Genomic DNA, 15,018 nt, shown 5'->3' with positions numbered 1-15,018 from the left:
AAATGTATTTACAGAATTAATCGAACTTACCCAACATAATTCATTTTCTTTCTTTGTTTGTTCAGCTTACCTTTACGGCCACCACAAGCACAAACAAATAAATAAAACTCGTGTTATAGTGTTCACCAAAGAAAAAACTTTACTCCCCCTGCAACAAGGATTTCCGACACAAAGTACAAAAGAGAGTTTTACACAATAAATATATGGCAACCGATCAACGACGCGATCAATCGAAAACTGGGATTGGTTTTAAAAATGGAAACATGCGAGACGCTCCACTTCACTTGCGAGAGCCAACGTTCTGTTTCTGTGTTGTTGGTTTTTCTGTTTTGTTTTACAGTTTTTCAAAAAAAGAAACGTTTTAGTATATTTTGCTTTGTTTTAAATCCCGGTTTCTGATCTTTTGTTTTGTGTGTTTCCTGTTTGTTTTCGTTTTTTTTCTTTAAAATACAAATACTTTTAAAAAATAACACATTTTTAGAGACACAAGCAAAAGAGCATTAGAAGAAAGAGGGAGTTTTGTTTTGTGTTTGTGTCTTTCGTTTTTTTTCTCTTTTTTTGTTGTTGTTTGTTTTGTATCCCTTTCTTGTTCACTTTTGATGTTTTTTTTTCTTTCTTTATGTCTCAAGTATAAGTAGAGATTATGCTGTGTATTCGTGTACGTAGTACAACAAAGCACAGTAATGGCTTTGCCGTCTCCTCTCCCTACACAAACGTTCCAAGAGAGGGTTAAAGAGTGTTGTTTACTCATGTGTGTGTAGTTGGATTTTTTGTGTACGTTTTTTCTGTTTTAAACTATTTCTGTCACAATAATAATTAGTAGTAAACCGCGCAACCAACTGGAATGCTTTTGCCTCGTTTACCAGTGGGGGAAAAGTTACTTGTATCTTTTCTCTTTTACTCTCTAAAATATATTGTTTTCTTTGAACTGTAGCCAAGCTGCCGATTCGGTTTTACATTTCCTTTTCCTTCGCTTCTTTCTCTTTTCCAACAAATATTTGTTGTGTGTATTGTGTCTCTTTGTTATCTTAGTCTTTTTGTTGTCTTAACTTGTTTAAACTGTGAATAAACTGCTGTGTTTCTCTATTGTTGCGCTAATCTTTTACATCTTTTGCTTTAGCAATTGCAGAGCACATGGTTGTGTTTCTGTATTTCATTGCTGTTTTTTTTTCTAACGGTAGCGAAGTGTTTGCCTTTATATACGGAGGGAAGAAAGAAGAGGAAGTAGAAATTGGAGTTGGTTTAGAGTAATAGTACAAACAGTTGTAGGCGATAGTAAGCAAACACACAGGGCACGCCTCTAAAATACAGCTTTTCTCAGCCAAAAACGCACACAAACAACGTACACATTGAGGACAACCACATGCACCCACATACACAAACACACACACACGTAAGAGACACAATAGAATGTCAATGTGAAAAAATGGGCATGCAAGAGGCACAATCTATCAATCAATTAAGGCGAATATTCGATCTGTTGAAAAGTTTCGGCTACTTGCCCCCCTTCAAGGGAAAGTGTAGAAAAACTGGTGTTGTTTCTATAATGTTTAAGGAGCAAATGGTGAATGGTGTGTAGTAAAAACGCTTACAAAAGTAAAACATTAAAATATAATCACAAGAGCGAAAGAGAGAAGGAGAGAAAAAGAGAATAGGTAGTAGAGAGTGCTCTTCAGCTGTTTATTAATTATTATATTTGTTTGCCTTCATCTCTGCCTTGCCTTCAAACTACCAACACACATCAGTATCCTCGCTCTCTCTCTCTCTGTATTTCAAATGCAATTCCCATATCCAACGGGCTTCTCAAAACACGCAACAAACCCTACCTTCCTTCTCCTCCACCTCCTCTGGCCTACAAACCCTTCTTCCAAACGAATCCTCTTCCGTGCCACGTGGGCGCCCGTGCGCCTCCATTTACGCAGCGCGCACGTTAAAGCGCAACCCTCAACACTCTGCTACGCGTACGCGCGAGGTGTTGCGCGCGCTGCTAACACTCACGCACATGAACTAATGCATACGCACATACACAAACGCACACACACAAACACACAAGCGCGCGCGCGATCGCACGCAAGAGTGTAGTGGTGGTGGTGTAGTAGGCGATGGTGGGGATTTTTGAGTCAAATCTGTGTATGTACGTTTCTTCCTGTCTCTTACTCTGTGTGTGTGTATATATAGATATCTATACTGTATTAATATATCTTTGTTCTTGTCTGCTTTCCTTCTCTTCTTTTGACGCTTTCTATGTTCTGTTTGCTTCTTTTCCAGTTTTGTGTTTTTATCTAATAGTGTACCTGTTAGCAACTTACTTTCCTTTTTCTGTTTAGTTTTCCTCTTTGTTACTTTTGCATTACAACACCTTCTGTTTTTCTTAATTTTGTTGTTGTTGTTGTTGTCACGTGTTCCGTGCTTTTTTAATTGTATATGTGCATTAATGCGCCAACAATTGTCAAAATGCTGCTGCTGCTGCTGCTATTGCTGCGGCTACTGCTGCTTGCCTTTGCTTGCTACTGCTCTTATAGTTTCCTTCTTCTCTTTTGTATGCGTATGTATGTATGTGTGTGTGTTTGCCTATGTTTGTATTTGTTTGTGTGCGAGAAAATTGTTGTAATTAGCTGTTTTTTTCTGTTATCTGTTGTTTTGTAGTTTTTTTTTTGGGTTTGTTATTAGGTTTTATCCTTTTTTTATTCTCGTAGTGGGTTTTGCTTGGTTTTTTGTTTGTTTTTTTTTTAACTTTGTTTTTTCGCTGTTTACCTCTCAACTAACAAACGCGACAACGACGACGACAACGACGACGAAAGAAAGAAAGGAAGAAAGGAAGAAAATGTCTTTCTTTTTTGGGAGTTTTGTATCGTGTGTAGTAGAGCTAAGTGTGTTCGTTGATTCCTAACTTTGTTTTGGAATTGTTTAAACGGTTTTTTTTGGTGTGCTCGAAAGTCTGTGAGTGTGTGTGTGTGTGTGTATGTGTGTGATTGTATAGTTTGCTTGTGTGTGTTTTTTTCTTCTTTTAAATACGTTCTCTCTTCTCTTACTAGCTTGGTAGTAGTAGTAGTTCTTTAGTTGAAAAGCTCTTATTTTTATCAATAATGAGTTACTTACTGCATTTTTATACTATCTTTTGTGTTTCTTTTCTCCTCTCTTTCGTCTTATGCTTTGTTTTGTGTGTTTTTAACTACGCACTTATACCATTCATTACCATACACTATATGCGGTGCTGTGTTTTGCAATATTCGCTTCGCATTGCATTCTAAGGTGGATTTTTGTTTTGTAACTGACAATTTGCTGACAAACGTTTTCAAGTTAAACATTGATTAAACCGGTGTTAACTGACATCTTGGACACCACACACTTCCTCGACACTCCCTCTGCTACTAAAACCCGAGTGAGACTATCATATGCGGTGTGTGTATGTGTGTGTGTGTGGGTTGGTTACTTGCTTTCTTTTTCTACAGCGTAAGAACGTTTCATAAACGTGAGATGGATTTGCAAATCGTAGTCGATGTGTTTTGTTTTTTTTTCCCCGAAGGATACAACACAGCTGCTTCTTCTTCACACACACACACACACGCAGCCACCGGTTCATGCTTCTGATTCTGTTCGTATTAGGTCCCTCTTTTAGTGCAAGCATTTAACTACTCCTAAATCGCATTGAGGCTACTACTCTGTTGCTGTTTCGATAGCAATCGTCTTACACACCACACATACACACTGTCAATAAGCCACTAAATGACGACAAAGAGAGATACAACTAGATCAATCAATCCAATTCGGCCATACTAGGATATAAGGATAAGCTGCCATCTGCGCTGCTGCTGCTACTGCTGCTGCTGCTGATGCCGCCGCCGCCGCTTTTGCTGTTTGCGCTGCTGCTGCTGCTGCTGCCGCCGCCGCTGAGTTTGCTGCTGCTGCTGTTAGCTGAACGCTTTCCTTTGGTGTCGGGCTGTTGAACAAATTCGTGCTCGTGGTGTCATAGGAACACACGCAAATGCTTTGCCGAGAGACACACGCAAACACTAAAATTAATCGAACGGAGTGGTGTTAAAATAGTCTTAGAATAACGGTTATATTTAAAGTGATTTTTCAATTAAAAAAGAAAAAAAAACCATTCTCAAAATTCAATTTCTTTATACTTTCCCATCCTGCCAAAAGAAAAACAAAACGAGCAGAAAATCCTTTTGCATCAACAACCACACCATCACCGAAAACAGATCAATTGCAAACCTCTCTCTCTCTCTCTCTCTCTTCCGCTATGTTCTCGATATTCACAAACAACCAATGTCAACCAGAAACGATGTGGAATATTTTAGAGAATTTTATATGAATATTGAAAACGGTGCGCGCGTGTGTGAAGTATTCTGTGTTGAGTGTGTCGAATTGGATAATTAATTCTTTTACCCAACGAGTGGTGGAGGAAAGTGTATGTTTCTGTATTACACCACAACAAGTATTCTCTTGCAGCAAGTATTCTTTCCCAAGATAAAACAAAAATAGCTTCACTTGTTTACCAACATAACCCACATATTAAAGAGAGTAAATGAGCTAGATAAATGCATCAAAAATGCTCTTCTAACCGTATCTTCAAGATCCTTTTTGAAAGTATTGTAGCTAGATCTTGTGTATCCTTATCTTCTTATATAGCTACTAAGCTACTAAATAATACCTTTCTGTTCTCTATTCTACTCTCTCTATCTCTTTCTAACTATCTCTCTTTTTATTACACACTGCTGAACCACTTTATTCGACATTTTAAACATTTTCTTTCTAAATCGCCTCGTTCCATTATGCGCGCTTACGTTGGCTGTAGATTCATCACACTATCTAAAACAGATACCCTCCTCTAAAAGGCTAATGCTCTTTTGGTACTTCGATTAATTCAAATATGCCGATGGAGAGTGAGAGAGAGAAAGAGAGAGAAAGGGAAAATTGATTTCCGTAGATTTTAGTTGTTTTTATTTTTACAAAAAAATGTACACAAATAGATTAAGGATAGTGTTTAAATTTAATTTAATTTAAATCTTTTTCTTTTCCGGTGCCTTCCTCTTCTTTCCCTCCATTCCTCTCTGACTCATTCCTCAGCTGCTCTGCTGCTGTTGCTGTTGCTGCTGCTTTCTTCTCTGCCTATCTCTGGGCCTGTGGTGCCCGTGGCGACTCAGCCGCCACGTGCCATTGCCCACACCCTCCTCTCCTTCCTTTCCAATTTGCTTTCTTTCTACTCTTTTCTCTGTCCGGCGATGTTTCTTTTTTCTCTCTCTACTAGCTGAATTATATTGAAATTTTGTTGTTTTGGAAAAGCTGCGCGAAGGGATTTTGTTGTGATGCAGAAGATTAAAGTAGTGGTGGTGTGTTGGTGTAGCAGAAGTAGTACACTAGAGTACTGTGGTGTTGTTGTGTAGAGCAGTGGTAGTAGTAGAAGAGGAAGTAGAAGTAGATAATAGTAATAGGTAATAGAGTAGTAATAGGGTGTTGTGCACACACGCTAGAGAATTGAGTGGAATTGCGCGGTGATGGTTGTTGCTGTCGTTAAATAGCTCTGTTGTGTTGTGTGTGTCGTGTGTGTCTGGCTGTCTGTGCGGTTATATTATAGGAGTAAAGAGTAAAAGGTTTCAGTTTTTGCTGTGTGCTCCACCCTTTTGTTGGTTTGCATTATTACAATATAGGAGTTGATTGTATGCCCTTTTTTGTTTTTCTTTCTTTTACCATTTTTATTTATCTTCTTATTTATAATTGTGGTTGTTACAATTAAAATTTTTTAAGTTATATGTGTTTTGCCTTTTTTTTTCTCTGCCGACTCTTGCTGTACCTTTCCATTTTGTTTACTTTTATTTTGCAATAAGGATTTCTCTTCGGGTTTCTCTTTTTGTTTTGTTTGTTTCTGTTTTGTTTTTTTGGAAATGAGAATTTTACCTTGTTTCTCTTTCTTTCGTCTGCGTGGGAAGAGAGAGTTGTTGTGTTGTTGTGTCTCAATGTGATGGTAGTGGGTGGGTGGTGGTGGTGGTGGTGATGAAGAAGCTTTGTTTTTAAATATTATTATGGCTGTTGTTGTTGTTGTTTATTTTTGCTGCTGCTGTTGTTACTGCTGTTGAAGTTGTTAAAATATTATAGCTGCTGTTTTGCTATTATGTTGCTTGCTGATGTTATTTTCGGGCAGCGCTTTTTGATGCTATCTTTCTCATCGGTTGAGATGTTATCAAAAAGCTGTTTGTTGATTTGCTATGCTTAGGTAGTGTTTTCAATTAGTTTCCATCATGTTTGTTGTTGTATACTGCTTACTGCTGTGTTATGCTTAAGAGTTTTCTTATTTAATGTTTATCTCTCGTTAGCTTTACTCTTTTCCGTATGGTTTCTTGCTCTTTTACGTTGCGTTTTTTTTGTTGTTGTATGTAGCTCTTTTCCTCTTCCTTTCTTTTCATCATCATCATCATCATCCTCCTCTCGCTCTTGTTTTCTCCACTCCATTAAATCCCACGCTGCATTTCTCCACCTCTTCCGCTTTTCGCTCTTTTTTAAATCCAAATCGATAGCGTTGCGCAGCTGTTGTTGCGCGTGGCTACAGTCTTCTTAATAAACAAATAGAAAGGCGCAATGTATCGACCTGTAGCTCACTTCGATGTCATCATTGTTACGAATTCTGGAATAGTTAAGAGAGAGAAAGAAAAATGGTAAAACAAAACGGAAATTAGTTGTGCAAAAGAGGAATGTGAAACCAAAAATAAGAAAAAAAAGAACAAGAAACTCCTATACTAAAAAGAGTAACACTTGTATTTTTACAACAAGATATAGCAAATAATCCTAGAGTAAACACTAATTAACCGTCCATAACACAAGATAAAGTGGTAGAGAGATATAAAAAAATCTTACTAATAGAATAGGAAGTATTGTGCAAAAAGAGAAGCACAAACATACGCCTTGTTGAGGCACACATTGTTTGCGCCAACACCAACTGGGGCTCTGGATGAATATATTAACATATGTTTGGCTTGTGCAAAAGAATGATCGTGCAATTTGTGTACACGCGGTGTGTGTAAGAGTAAAACAAAACAGTATAACACCGCAATTGCGTGTGCAATTCGTTTGACCGGAGTAATGAGACGTTTAATAATAGCAAGTGCTCACGACGCGATGTCTAAAACTACTTTATATGATTTTAAAATATTTAAAAACATTAAAATCAACATTTCAATGATACATTATTCCTATACTATCATCCAGCAACTCGAATCTACGAATAAAGTAACGCTTCTCGAAAATAGTTCACACAATAGTAACGGACACACAGTGCATCGATAACGGATGCTGAAGGGTCCCCGGACCTTCCACACTACGTCATCGTCGTTCGCTGCAATTTGCTTCGGTTCTTTTTTGAAAAGAATAACCCCACAATGCAACCACACTAACTGCGGCGTCTCTCTCTCTCATCCACAAGCAAATATTAATAACAGTGCCATCGTGCCCAAATAACCGCAGTATTATCTTTATGGTAGGATGGAATGGTGGTGGTGGTTAGTGAGCGGAACCTAGGAGCCACACTTCTCGCTAGAGTACAGGAATATTATTAAAACCTAGGCACACACACTCAATGTTATAGTTCTTTTTTTTCCTCCCAGTGCTACTTCTAGACTTTGCGCCAACGTTTTAGATGATTATTTACAGTATACTGAAGCGCCGGCTGTGTGGTTCTGGTTACAGTCGTACACCACACACAGTGAGTTCTACTGCTGGAGTACATGCAGGGGGTGGGGAGTGACCCCATCATCATCAGCATCCCCCGCTTTCCGTCCACAGAGAGAGAGGATGGTCGCGCAAAACGTTCGTCACCTCCAGTGTAGAATTCGAGATGCAGTACCAGTACCCGACGTATGACGTAGATAAAACTTACAAGACCGTGCTCATTACGCGCCTTGCAAAACGCAAGACCATCCCCCCATCCCATTTTCCCTGTTTTGTCCTATTTGTGTATATGGAGGTAGTAGTCGATGTCGGTAGACCGACCACACATGGAAGATAAATCTTCCAACAGCCAATGGTAAACAACACAAAACCCGGCGCAACTTCTACTGTCAACTCGGGTGCCGCCTGTCGAAGGGTGTTTAAGCAGCAGCAGCAGTAGTGCAGCACAAACACCTCCCAACCTTCCCTTGCTTTTGGTAGAGTTATCCTAGGTACAACGGGTTCCAATAGTTCAACCCGAAATGACGTTGCGCCTTGCGCTGTACTACAAAATACTACTGCCATCGCCGGAACTGTATCGGATCAGAGAGATAGAGAGCAGAGCGCTATATTAAAAAGACTATTTGAACAGCAACATATGGCAGGCGGGGGATCCATAAACAAATCGTAAGACGGAAGTGTAATACACAAAGTACAGTGTTGCCATAAATCTATTTAGCGCAGGTTACGACGCGCCGAGCAACACCAGAAGCGTGCTGTTGGGGCAGTCTTTATTTAACCAAGAGCTGCACAGAGTTTGCAGCCACGGGTTGAAATGGTTATATTGCACCAGAATATGAAGCTACACTTACTACTAGGCGATTCATTTGAAATCACAAAACAATACAAACATCAGCTAAACGATTTGAAATGCATCAAACTCCATAGAAAATTCTGATGATCATGCTGCTTCTGGATCGATCATCGCCTGTGAAAAAGATCGATAACATTACCCAAATTGACCATCCCACATTACTATGGGACTCTAGTATCTAAGTCACGCGCGCAAAGCAAGTCGTCACACGTCGTCAATGATATCACATGATGACGCGTGCGACGGGGGGCAGCAGCAGCAATTCCTGACCAATCTCAATTAAACGCGAAAGCTCTCATTACAACAACAAATACAATTAGAAAGCAGTCCCGTGATTTCGGGTTATAAAAAGATACTGCCGCGGCCACGCCCCATTCCTACCATAAATTAACCTGTTTGTTGTGTCAATCTGGTCAATGAAAACACATATACCACACATCCCCCATCAAAGAGAGGAGATGGAGACCATGAACATCGCCGAAGAAAGACAGCGGAACAAACCCTTTCCTTTTCTGAGCTGTATATACACCTCCGAACAAGGTTAAAAACATAACAACACAGTGAGTGGCGGTGGTGCGCCGCTGCTTCTCGATAACAAGCGATCGTAGCGAGCGTGTGGATTCCCACCCGGCTAAAGATCAACGATCGTTTTACTTGTGTTTTTGCTGCTTCGTGTGCACCTTGCGTCAAACTGCCCCTTAGAACTCTCATCGTCTTCGCCCTTCGCACCCGCTTTTTGCCTTCATCTGTGGCGGAACAACATTCGCCATTCTCGTGTGTCTCACGAGCAGCAGCACACTTCACCCTTCTAGAGCGATGAGTAAGCGAAAAGCGCCGTGAGTAATTCATTCCCCAATTCGACCGGGCAGCAGTATACACAATTGGTAGATGATGCCTACGCGACAGTATACACCCCCCGTCAGATGATGACGCTGAGACGCCTTCTTCATCCCGTGCATACAAAGCAGGATGTGGTGGCAGAGAGCACGGCGAGAAGGAGTTGAAGGTAGTAGTAGGCCCAGCACGCTTTACGACCACCCTATACACCAAAACATGTGAGAATTTGTATTTTGCATAATTCGAGTAGACTCCTCTCTTCCCATATTGCGCGCCAGGGGTAGTGTCGTTCGGCGGATGATGTAAATGTAATTTGCAATCAACGGTGGTACTACAACAACTCCTCCCTCCCCAAGGGGCCAATAATAGCCAAAAAGAATTTAGTAATAAATTACAACAACATTCCAAAGAAAAAAGCATTTTTAGTAGTAACACTAAAAAGCGACAAAAAAGCACGTCCCACAAAAATAGATCCTCTAACAAATCTCTGTGTGCACCAACCAAGCCGCCAACCAACGCCCTCTCTCTCTTCTTCCTCTCCCTCCTTCGCTAGTAAAGGCATTTCTTTATGTGCATTATATTGAGAAAGCGAAACAGGGTCCTCTACTTTTCTTTTTGTTCGCCGTGCCGTGAGCCGACTTCCGAAACGGCACACACCACAAAAGGCTTGAAATTTATGAGTTCACGTGTTTCGCGCAACAACCAAGCTCTCCTTCCTTTCCTCCCAATATACACATACAGCATTCACGTTCGTGTGCTCCACAAGTTTTATTGCGCCTTCCACCACTGGGTGCGTGCGCGTTACACTACACAGGACGGCGGTGTGGTGTGTACGTTATTCTGTTAAAAAGGCTGCCCTCTACACAATACAAGCTCTCTAGCCGGCTGCCACTGCCACTGCTGCTGCTGCTCGCGGTTAGATTTTTCCGAAACACTCCTTTCCGTTTATTCCAACAGCGTAATATCACCCCAGTGGACGTTGTGTGTGTGTGTGTGTTGAAGGTGCATCAAATATTAAACCACCCACAACACCACCACCAGTCACACCTTATTTTCGCCGTTCCCCAAGTTAGGGCATGGTTAGATTTTTCGCGAAGAAGCTTTATTGCCGCAGTCGGATTTTTGCGTAACACAGAGTCTCCCCCCTCAGCACTGTTTGCCAAAAGGGAGTGGCAGCAATGCGAAATATTTTACCCTCAAGCAGAAGGCGCGTGAATGTTGGAGAGGAGGATCTTTGCGAAAAATTTAAGGAGTGGAAAAGTTTGGATTGTGCTGGAAAAATTGCATGCAGCACGCAAATACAGAGGAACAACACACTGGGGTGTATGGTGCAATCCATCAATTCAGGAACACTGCAAGTGCATAGTGAGCTGATTGTCATTTGCTAGATTTCTACCGCGCCAACACCATGAACATGCACATGAATGCCACACACACCAGAGGGGACAGGGGTCCTCTGGTTTCAATAATGCACACGCGACTGCAGCACCCCACCACACGGGGTAAGGAGAATGAAACAAGCTGAGTGATTTATTTTCGTTGATTTGCACAACCACCACCAAAAAGTGTTAAGCGTGCGTTCCCAGAGCTCTGACCTCTAGGATTTTCGTGCATTCAAATCATCAAGTTTGCTCGGATGGGTGGTGTGTGTGCTGTTGGTGGTCCTTTGAAGAACCTGTCAGAAGAGTTTTACACACATCCTCACACAAAAGGATCCTTCCCTTCATCAAAACTGCAACACACACACAGACACGAAACACAACCGCCAAGTCAAACACACATCATCTTCTTTCATTCAGACTCCGTCGTGTTTGCCTTTGAAGATGATGGGCTTGGCTTCAAAGTTACAATGTAAAAGCACGCTCCTTCTACTATATCCCCTCTTTGCACGCACACATTTGGCGAATCCTTTTTCCTTTTTGTCTGAGAAGAATACTTCTTGAAGGCAGAACAAAAACTTGGTGGCAATAAAAAATGAGGGAAGACCTTGTGCAATATATGCACCACGACCGAAACCTTCACTTCTTCAAAGGCTTTTTTTTTCTAGTGGATTGTAAATTGTGCACAGAGGAGGCACCCCAAAAGGCGCGCGCGTACCTATGTGTGTGTCTGTGGTTGTTACAGAAGGAGGTGTAGCGGGCGGTAAAGTGAATGGTAAAGTCAACAAATGATTGAAATGCAACTTTCAACAGTGTCATTCAGGGATGAGTGACTGCAAAACGAAGCAAGAAGTGACTTTGAGCCAACTGGTCACACACAAAAAAAAGTTTGAATTATATTCCTACTACAGGGCAGGCATCCATTTCCGGCAATGTAACACGAAAATGTTCAAAAGTCAAAACCATCGTCGATGTTAACTCATAAAGTAAGCTCTTATTGGGGAGCTGGCGCTCCGCACAGGACACCGAAACACGAAGAGCTTGACGACGCAAAAATCAAAACATGACCCTGGCAACATGCTGATGGCGCAGTATGCTTTGTGTTCTTGGAGAAGCCGCCGAGAGTTTGGTGGCGCGTTTGGTGCCAGGAAGAGCGGCGCTATGAAACTAAAACTCTACTATATTCCTTCCTTCTTGCCGCTTTTACGCTTGTATATATCGATCAAACGGGGTTCGATTGATTTGCACCAATCTGTCCATATACACACACCAACACAAGAAAGGACGACAGAATTTGTTTGGCTATTACCCCCATCGAAATGGATGTTAACCACGTCAGGTAGTGAATAGAATGTGAAACTAAAACAAAACAAAAAACCATTGCTTCTCTTGCACAAAACAATAACACACTAGCTGCTTCGAAACAATGCTTGATGTGGGCGCGAAAGGCAACTCTTACCTTCATAATTAACCTGGCCATCGCCATCTATATCGGCTTCACGGATCATCTCGTCGACCTCCTCGTCTGTTAGCTTCTCGCCCAGATTAGTCATGACGTGGCGCAGCTCAGCTGCAGAGATAAAACCGTTGCCGTCCTTGTCGAAGACTCGGAATGCCTCCCGGATTTCCTCTTCACTGTCCGTGTCCTTCATTTTACGAGCCATCATTGTTAGAAACTCGGGGAAATCGATCGTGCCGTTACCTGTTCGCGCCAAGAAAATTGGAAACAATAGTAATATTAGTAATCATGTATGTAAAGTAAAGTCAATGGGTATAATTTATGTAGTAATTTTATTTCAGGGAACATTCGTTAGATTCCTCTATACAATAGATTCCAAAATGGCAAAGAAAATTACCCAAAAATATGTTGTTGCCTCACAAATCATGTTTATTTAAATTTCATCTGCAAAAGTCAAATCATCAATAATACAATAAGAAAATCGCAAAAACACACAAGCCTAGAATCAGCCTAATCCCGTACATATTCAATATCTTATGCGCAAAAAAGCAGGCCCCACAGCACTATCAGGACGACCTTCCCAGTGCGTACATATATAAATATGTGAAAGTATACACGCATGTGTAGTACACACGGACACCTCCGCTGGGGTCGCAAACGAAACACCTTCGCCACGCCAAGGAAGCAGAGCCCAACACCTTATGGTCAAAGGAGCAAAGCGCTACAGGCGCTTAAATATATTATAATGCTCCGTTTTTCTTCCAATTCCAAGAAGTACACCATACAACACAGTAAAAAGGATACTCAAGGATGTACCCTCGCTTGTGTTTTTTCCATGGATTCCAGAGCAAAAGGTAGACTCTACCTGCCATACACTTGACTGTACATCATGGCTTGCGTAATGCCACGTGTGGAGGGGGTGGTTTGTATCGATTTTTCCCCGTACTATGCGGGAACGTATATTTGAATGTCTTACTGCAGAAGGAGAAGCGAAGGTAACAGCAGATTTCACTACAACATGGAGAAACACACCACTACCTAAATCACATTCCCAAGTCGCCCTTAGAGAACACATACAAAGCATACACACCCAACTACACCAGGGGTAACCAACGCCGATGTTACCGTTTCCCGCGCAGGAATCAATTTCGGGGAGAGGGCGCCGGTCAGTGTGTAAAGGTGTTTTCGATTTGAAAAATTAATCAACACAAACGGTAAACTGATTGAACCATTCTCCCCCAAATGGTCGTTTTTAGTTTTGGTAGGCAATAAAAGGCGCCTTGGGGGAGAGATTTTAATGTTTCAGTGTGTCCTTGCCGACATAACAAGGGCTAACAACGGTGGCGTCATATTGCCCCACAATGGTAGCTTAATTTTGGGGAGAATAATATTAACCAAAAATCAACGTTTAATGTTTTTCATCATATAACGTCATTGGTAAGAATTGTTGAACACACAAATAAAACATATCCCAATGTCATAGGATGAACACAAATAACTTTGGAGCAGGATCTTTCAGCTCCAAAAATAAATTGAACAAGACTCCCCACGACCATCCATGCCCTTTTAAAATAAGGCTTCATACTTTACAGCCAACTAAATTAACTCTATGAAATTGTTATCCTCCCTCTCTATCTTCTCTTGTGTATAATAGAGAGCATTCTGATCTGATTTCTAATCTCGGAAAAAGGCTACAATTCCAAATCCGAACAGAGGCATTATTGGTGGTGGTGTGGTTACTGGTAATTGTACTACCACAATCACACCAACAAAATAGGTTGCGCCTCAAGCTCTTTTGCTGTGTGTAACCACCACCAACTAACCCTACCACCCTCTTCTCGGTTCGATAGACTTCCCTTCCTCCCTTATACTCCAGAGCGGGGACAACAACCCAAAAGCAAAGGACACAAACCGCAGTGCACGAAGAACCTTTCAATCGAGTACAAACTCCCCGCCGATTGAGGACGCCAACGCTGAGGACTAGGGCATGATTGGCAATAGAGGTCACAAGATAAGGGATTGTTGTGTGCCAGCGGGAGGACACGTTCTTCTTCTCCTCCGTCATCCGCACCACACCACTTCTGGGGGGCGAAGTGAAATAGAGGTTTCGCTATGAAATATAGTGAACGACGACTACTACTACTCCTTTCGCCCGAAACTTTACCCATTATCCATAAAATCCAAAAAGGACCTGGGAGCAGCAGCAACCCACCAAACCCACCGAGAAAACCAGAACTCAAAGGGTGTGAGGAGCCCACAATTGGACGGGGAGTAGTAGTGGTGTTGGGAAGAGTGTATGAATTGATACTCCGAAAGGGCACAAACGACGACGGCACTGATTTTCCCATGGCCGCACAAACCGTGCTGTGCTGGTGGTGGTGGTATCATAATGACTTGCCCCCACCCAACCGATACTTCAGTGGCGAAGGGAGGAGAACACTACAGTGTAGAAATGGTTGGCCAGGATGATTTCGGGAGAAGTGGTGGTATCCAATAAGGGAACGAAAATTTATTATAATGTGTTTCGTTCGTATCGTAACCGTGGGAGCGGCGGTTTGGTTTTCGTACAGGGCTTTTATGTCAAACTAGCGTGATTACGAACGAGCTTTCCGTAGAGCTATGTGAAAGGACAGTAGAGACACCACCACCACCGCGCTCTCTCGGTCCAGTCTATGTTATGTGTGCCTTGTCATTTCCTATCTTGGTGTATGGTAGGCATGATAGCGAGCAAAGAAAAGCTCATTTAAGGCGTCGGCGAGTTTACGCACCAGACCGAAAGCTATCTCGTAACCGATTCGATCCGACCAGGGGCCGTCCTTTCA

General features: G+C 41.8%; 1 protein-coding gene and 1 long non-coding RNA gene across 2 annotated transcripts in view; both read right to left on the bottom strand.

Annotated features, from left to right (window-relative positions):
• Nucleotides 1–3,005: 3,005 nt before the first annotated feature.
• On the bottom strand, nucleotides 3,006–5,946 carry LOC121598767. Its single transcript, XR_006005619.1, has 2 exons — nucleotides 5,905–5,946; nucleotides 3,006–4,013 (listed from the first exon to the last, which is right to left on the bottom strand). It is a non-coding gene; the product is annotated as an uncharacterized LOC121598767 (long non-coding RNA).
• A 228-nt stretch (nucleotides 5,947–6,174) lies between these two features.
• The window catches only part of LOC121598278 (calmodulin), a 32,304-nt gene continuing 23,460 nt past the window's right edge, over nucleotides 6,175–15,018 (bottom strand). Inside the window, exons 4-5 of the mRNA XM_041924886.1 lie at nucleotides 12,197–12,439; nucleotides 6,175–6,628 (exon numbers count right to left, since the gene is read on the bottom strand). Coding sequence (XP_041780820.1) covers nucleotides 6,600–6,628; nucleotides 12,197–12,439 — 272 coding nt within the window. The 3' untranslated portion in view covers nucleotides 6,175–6,599. The remainder of the gene's footprint in view (nucleotides 6,629–12,196; nucleotides 12,440–15,018) is intronic.

The sequence above is a fragment of the Anopheles merus genome, chromosome 3L (genome assembly GCF_017562075.2).
Source record: "Anopheles merus strain MAF chromosome 3L, AmerM5.1, whole genome shotgun sequence".
Classification (NCBI taxonomy): Eukaryota; Metazoa; Arthropoda; class Insecta; order Diptera; family Culicidae; genus Anopheles; species Anopheles merus.
This window is presented reverse-complemented; position numbering and strand designations above follow the sequence as displayed.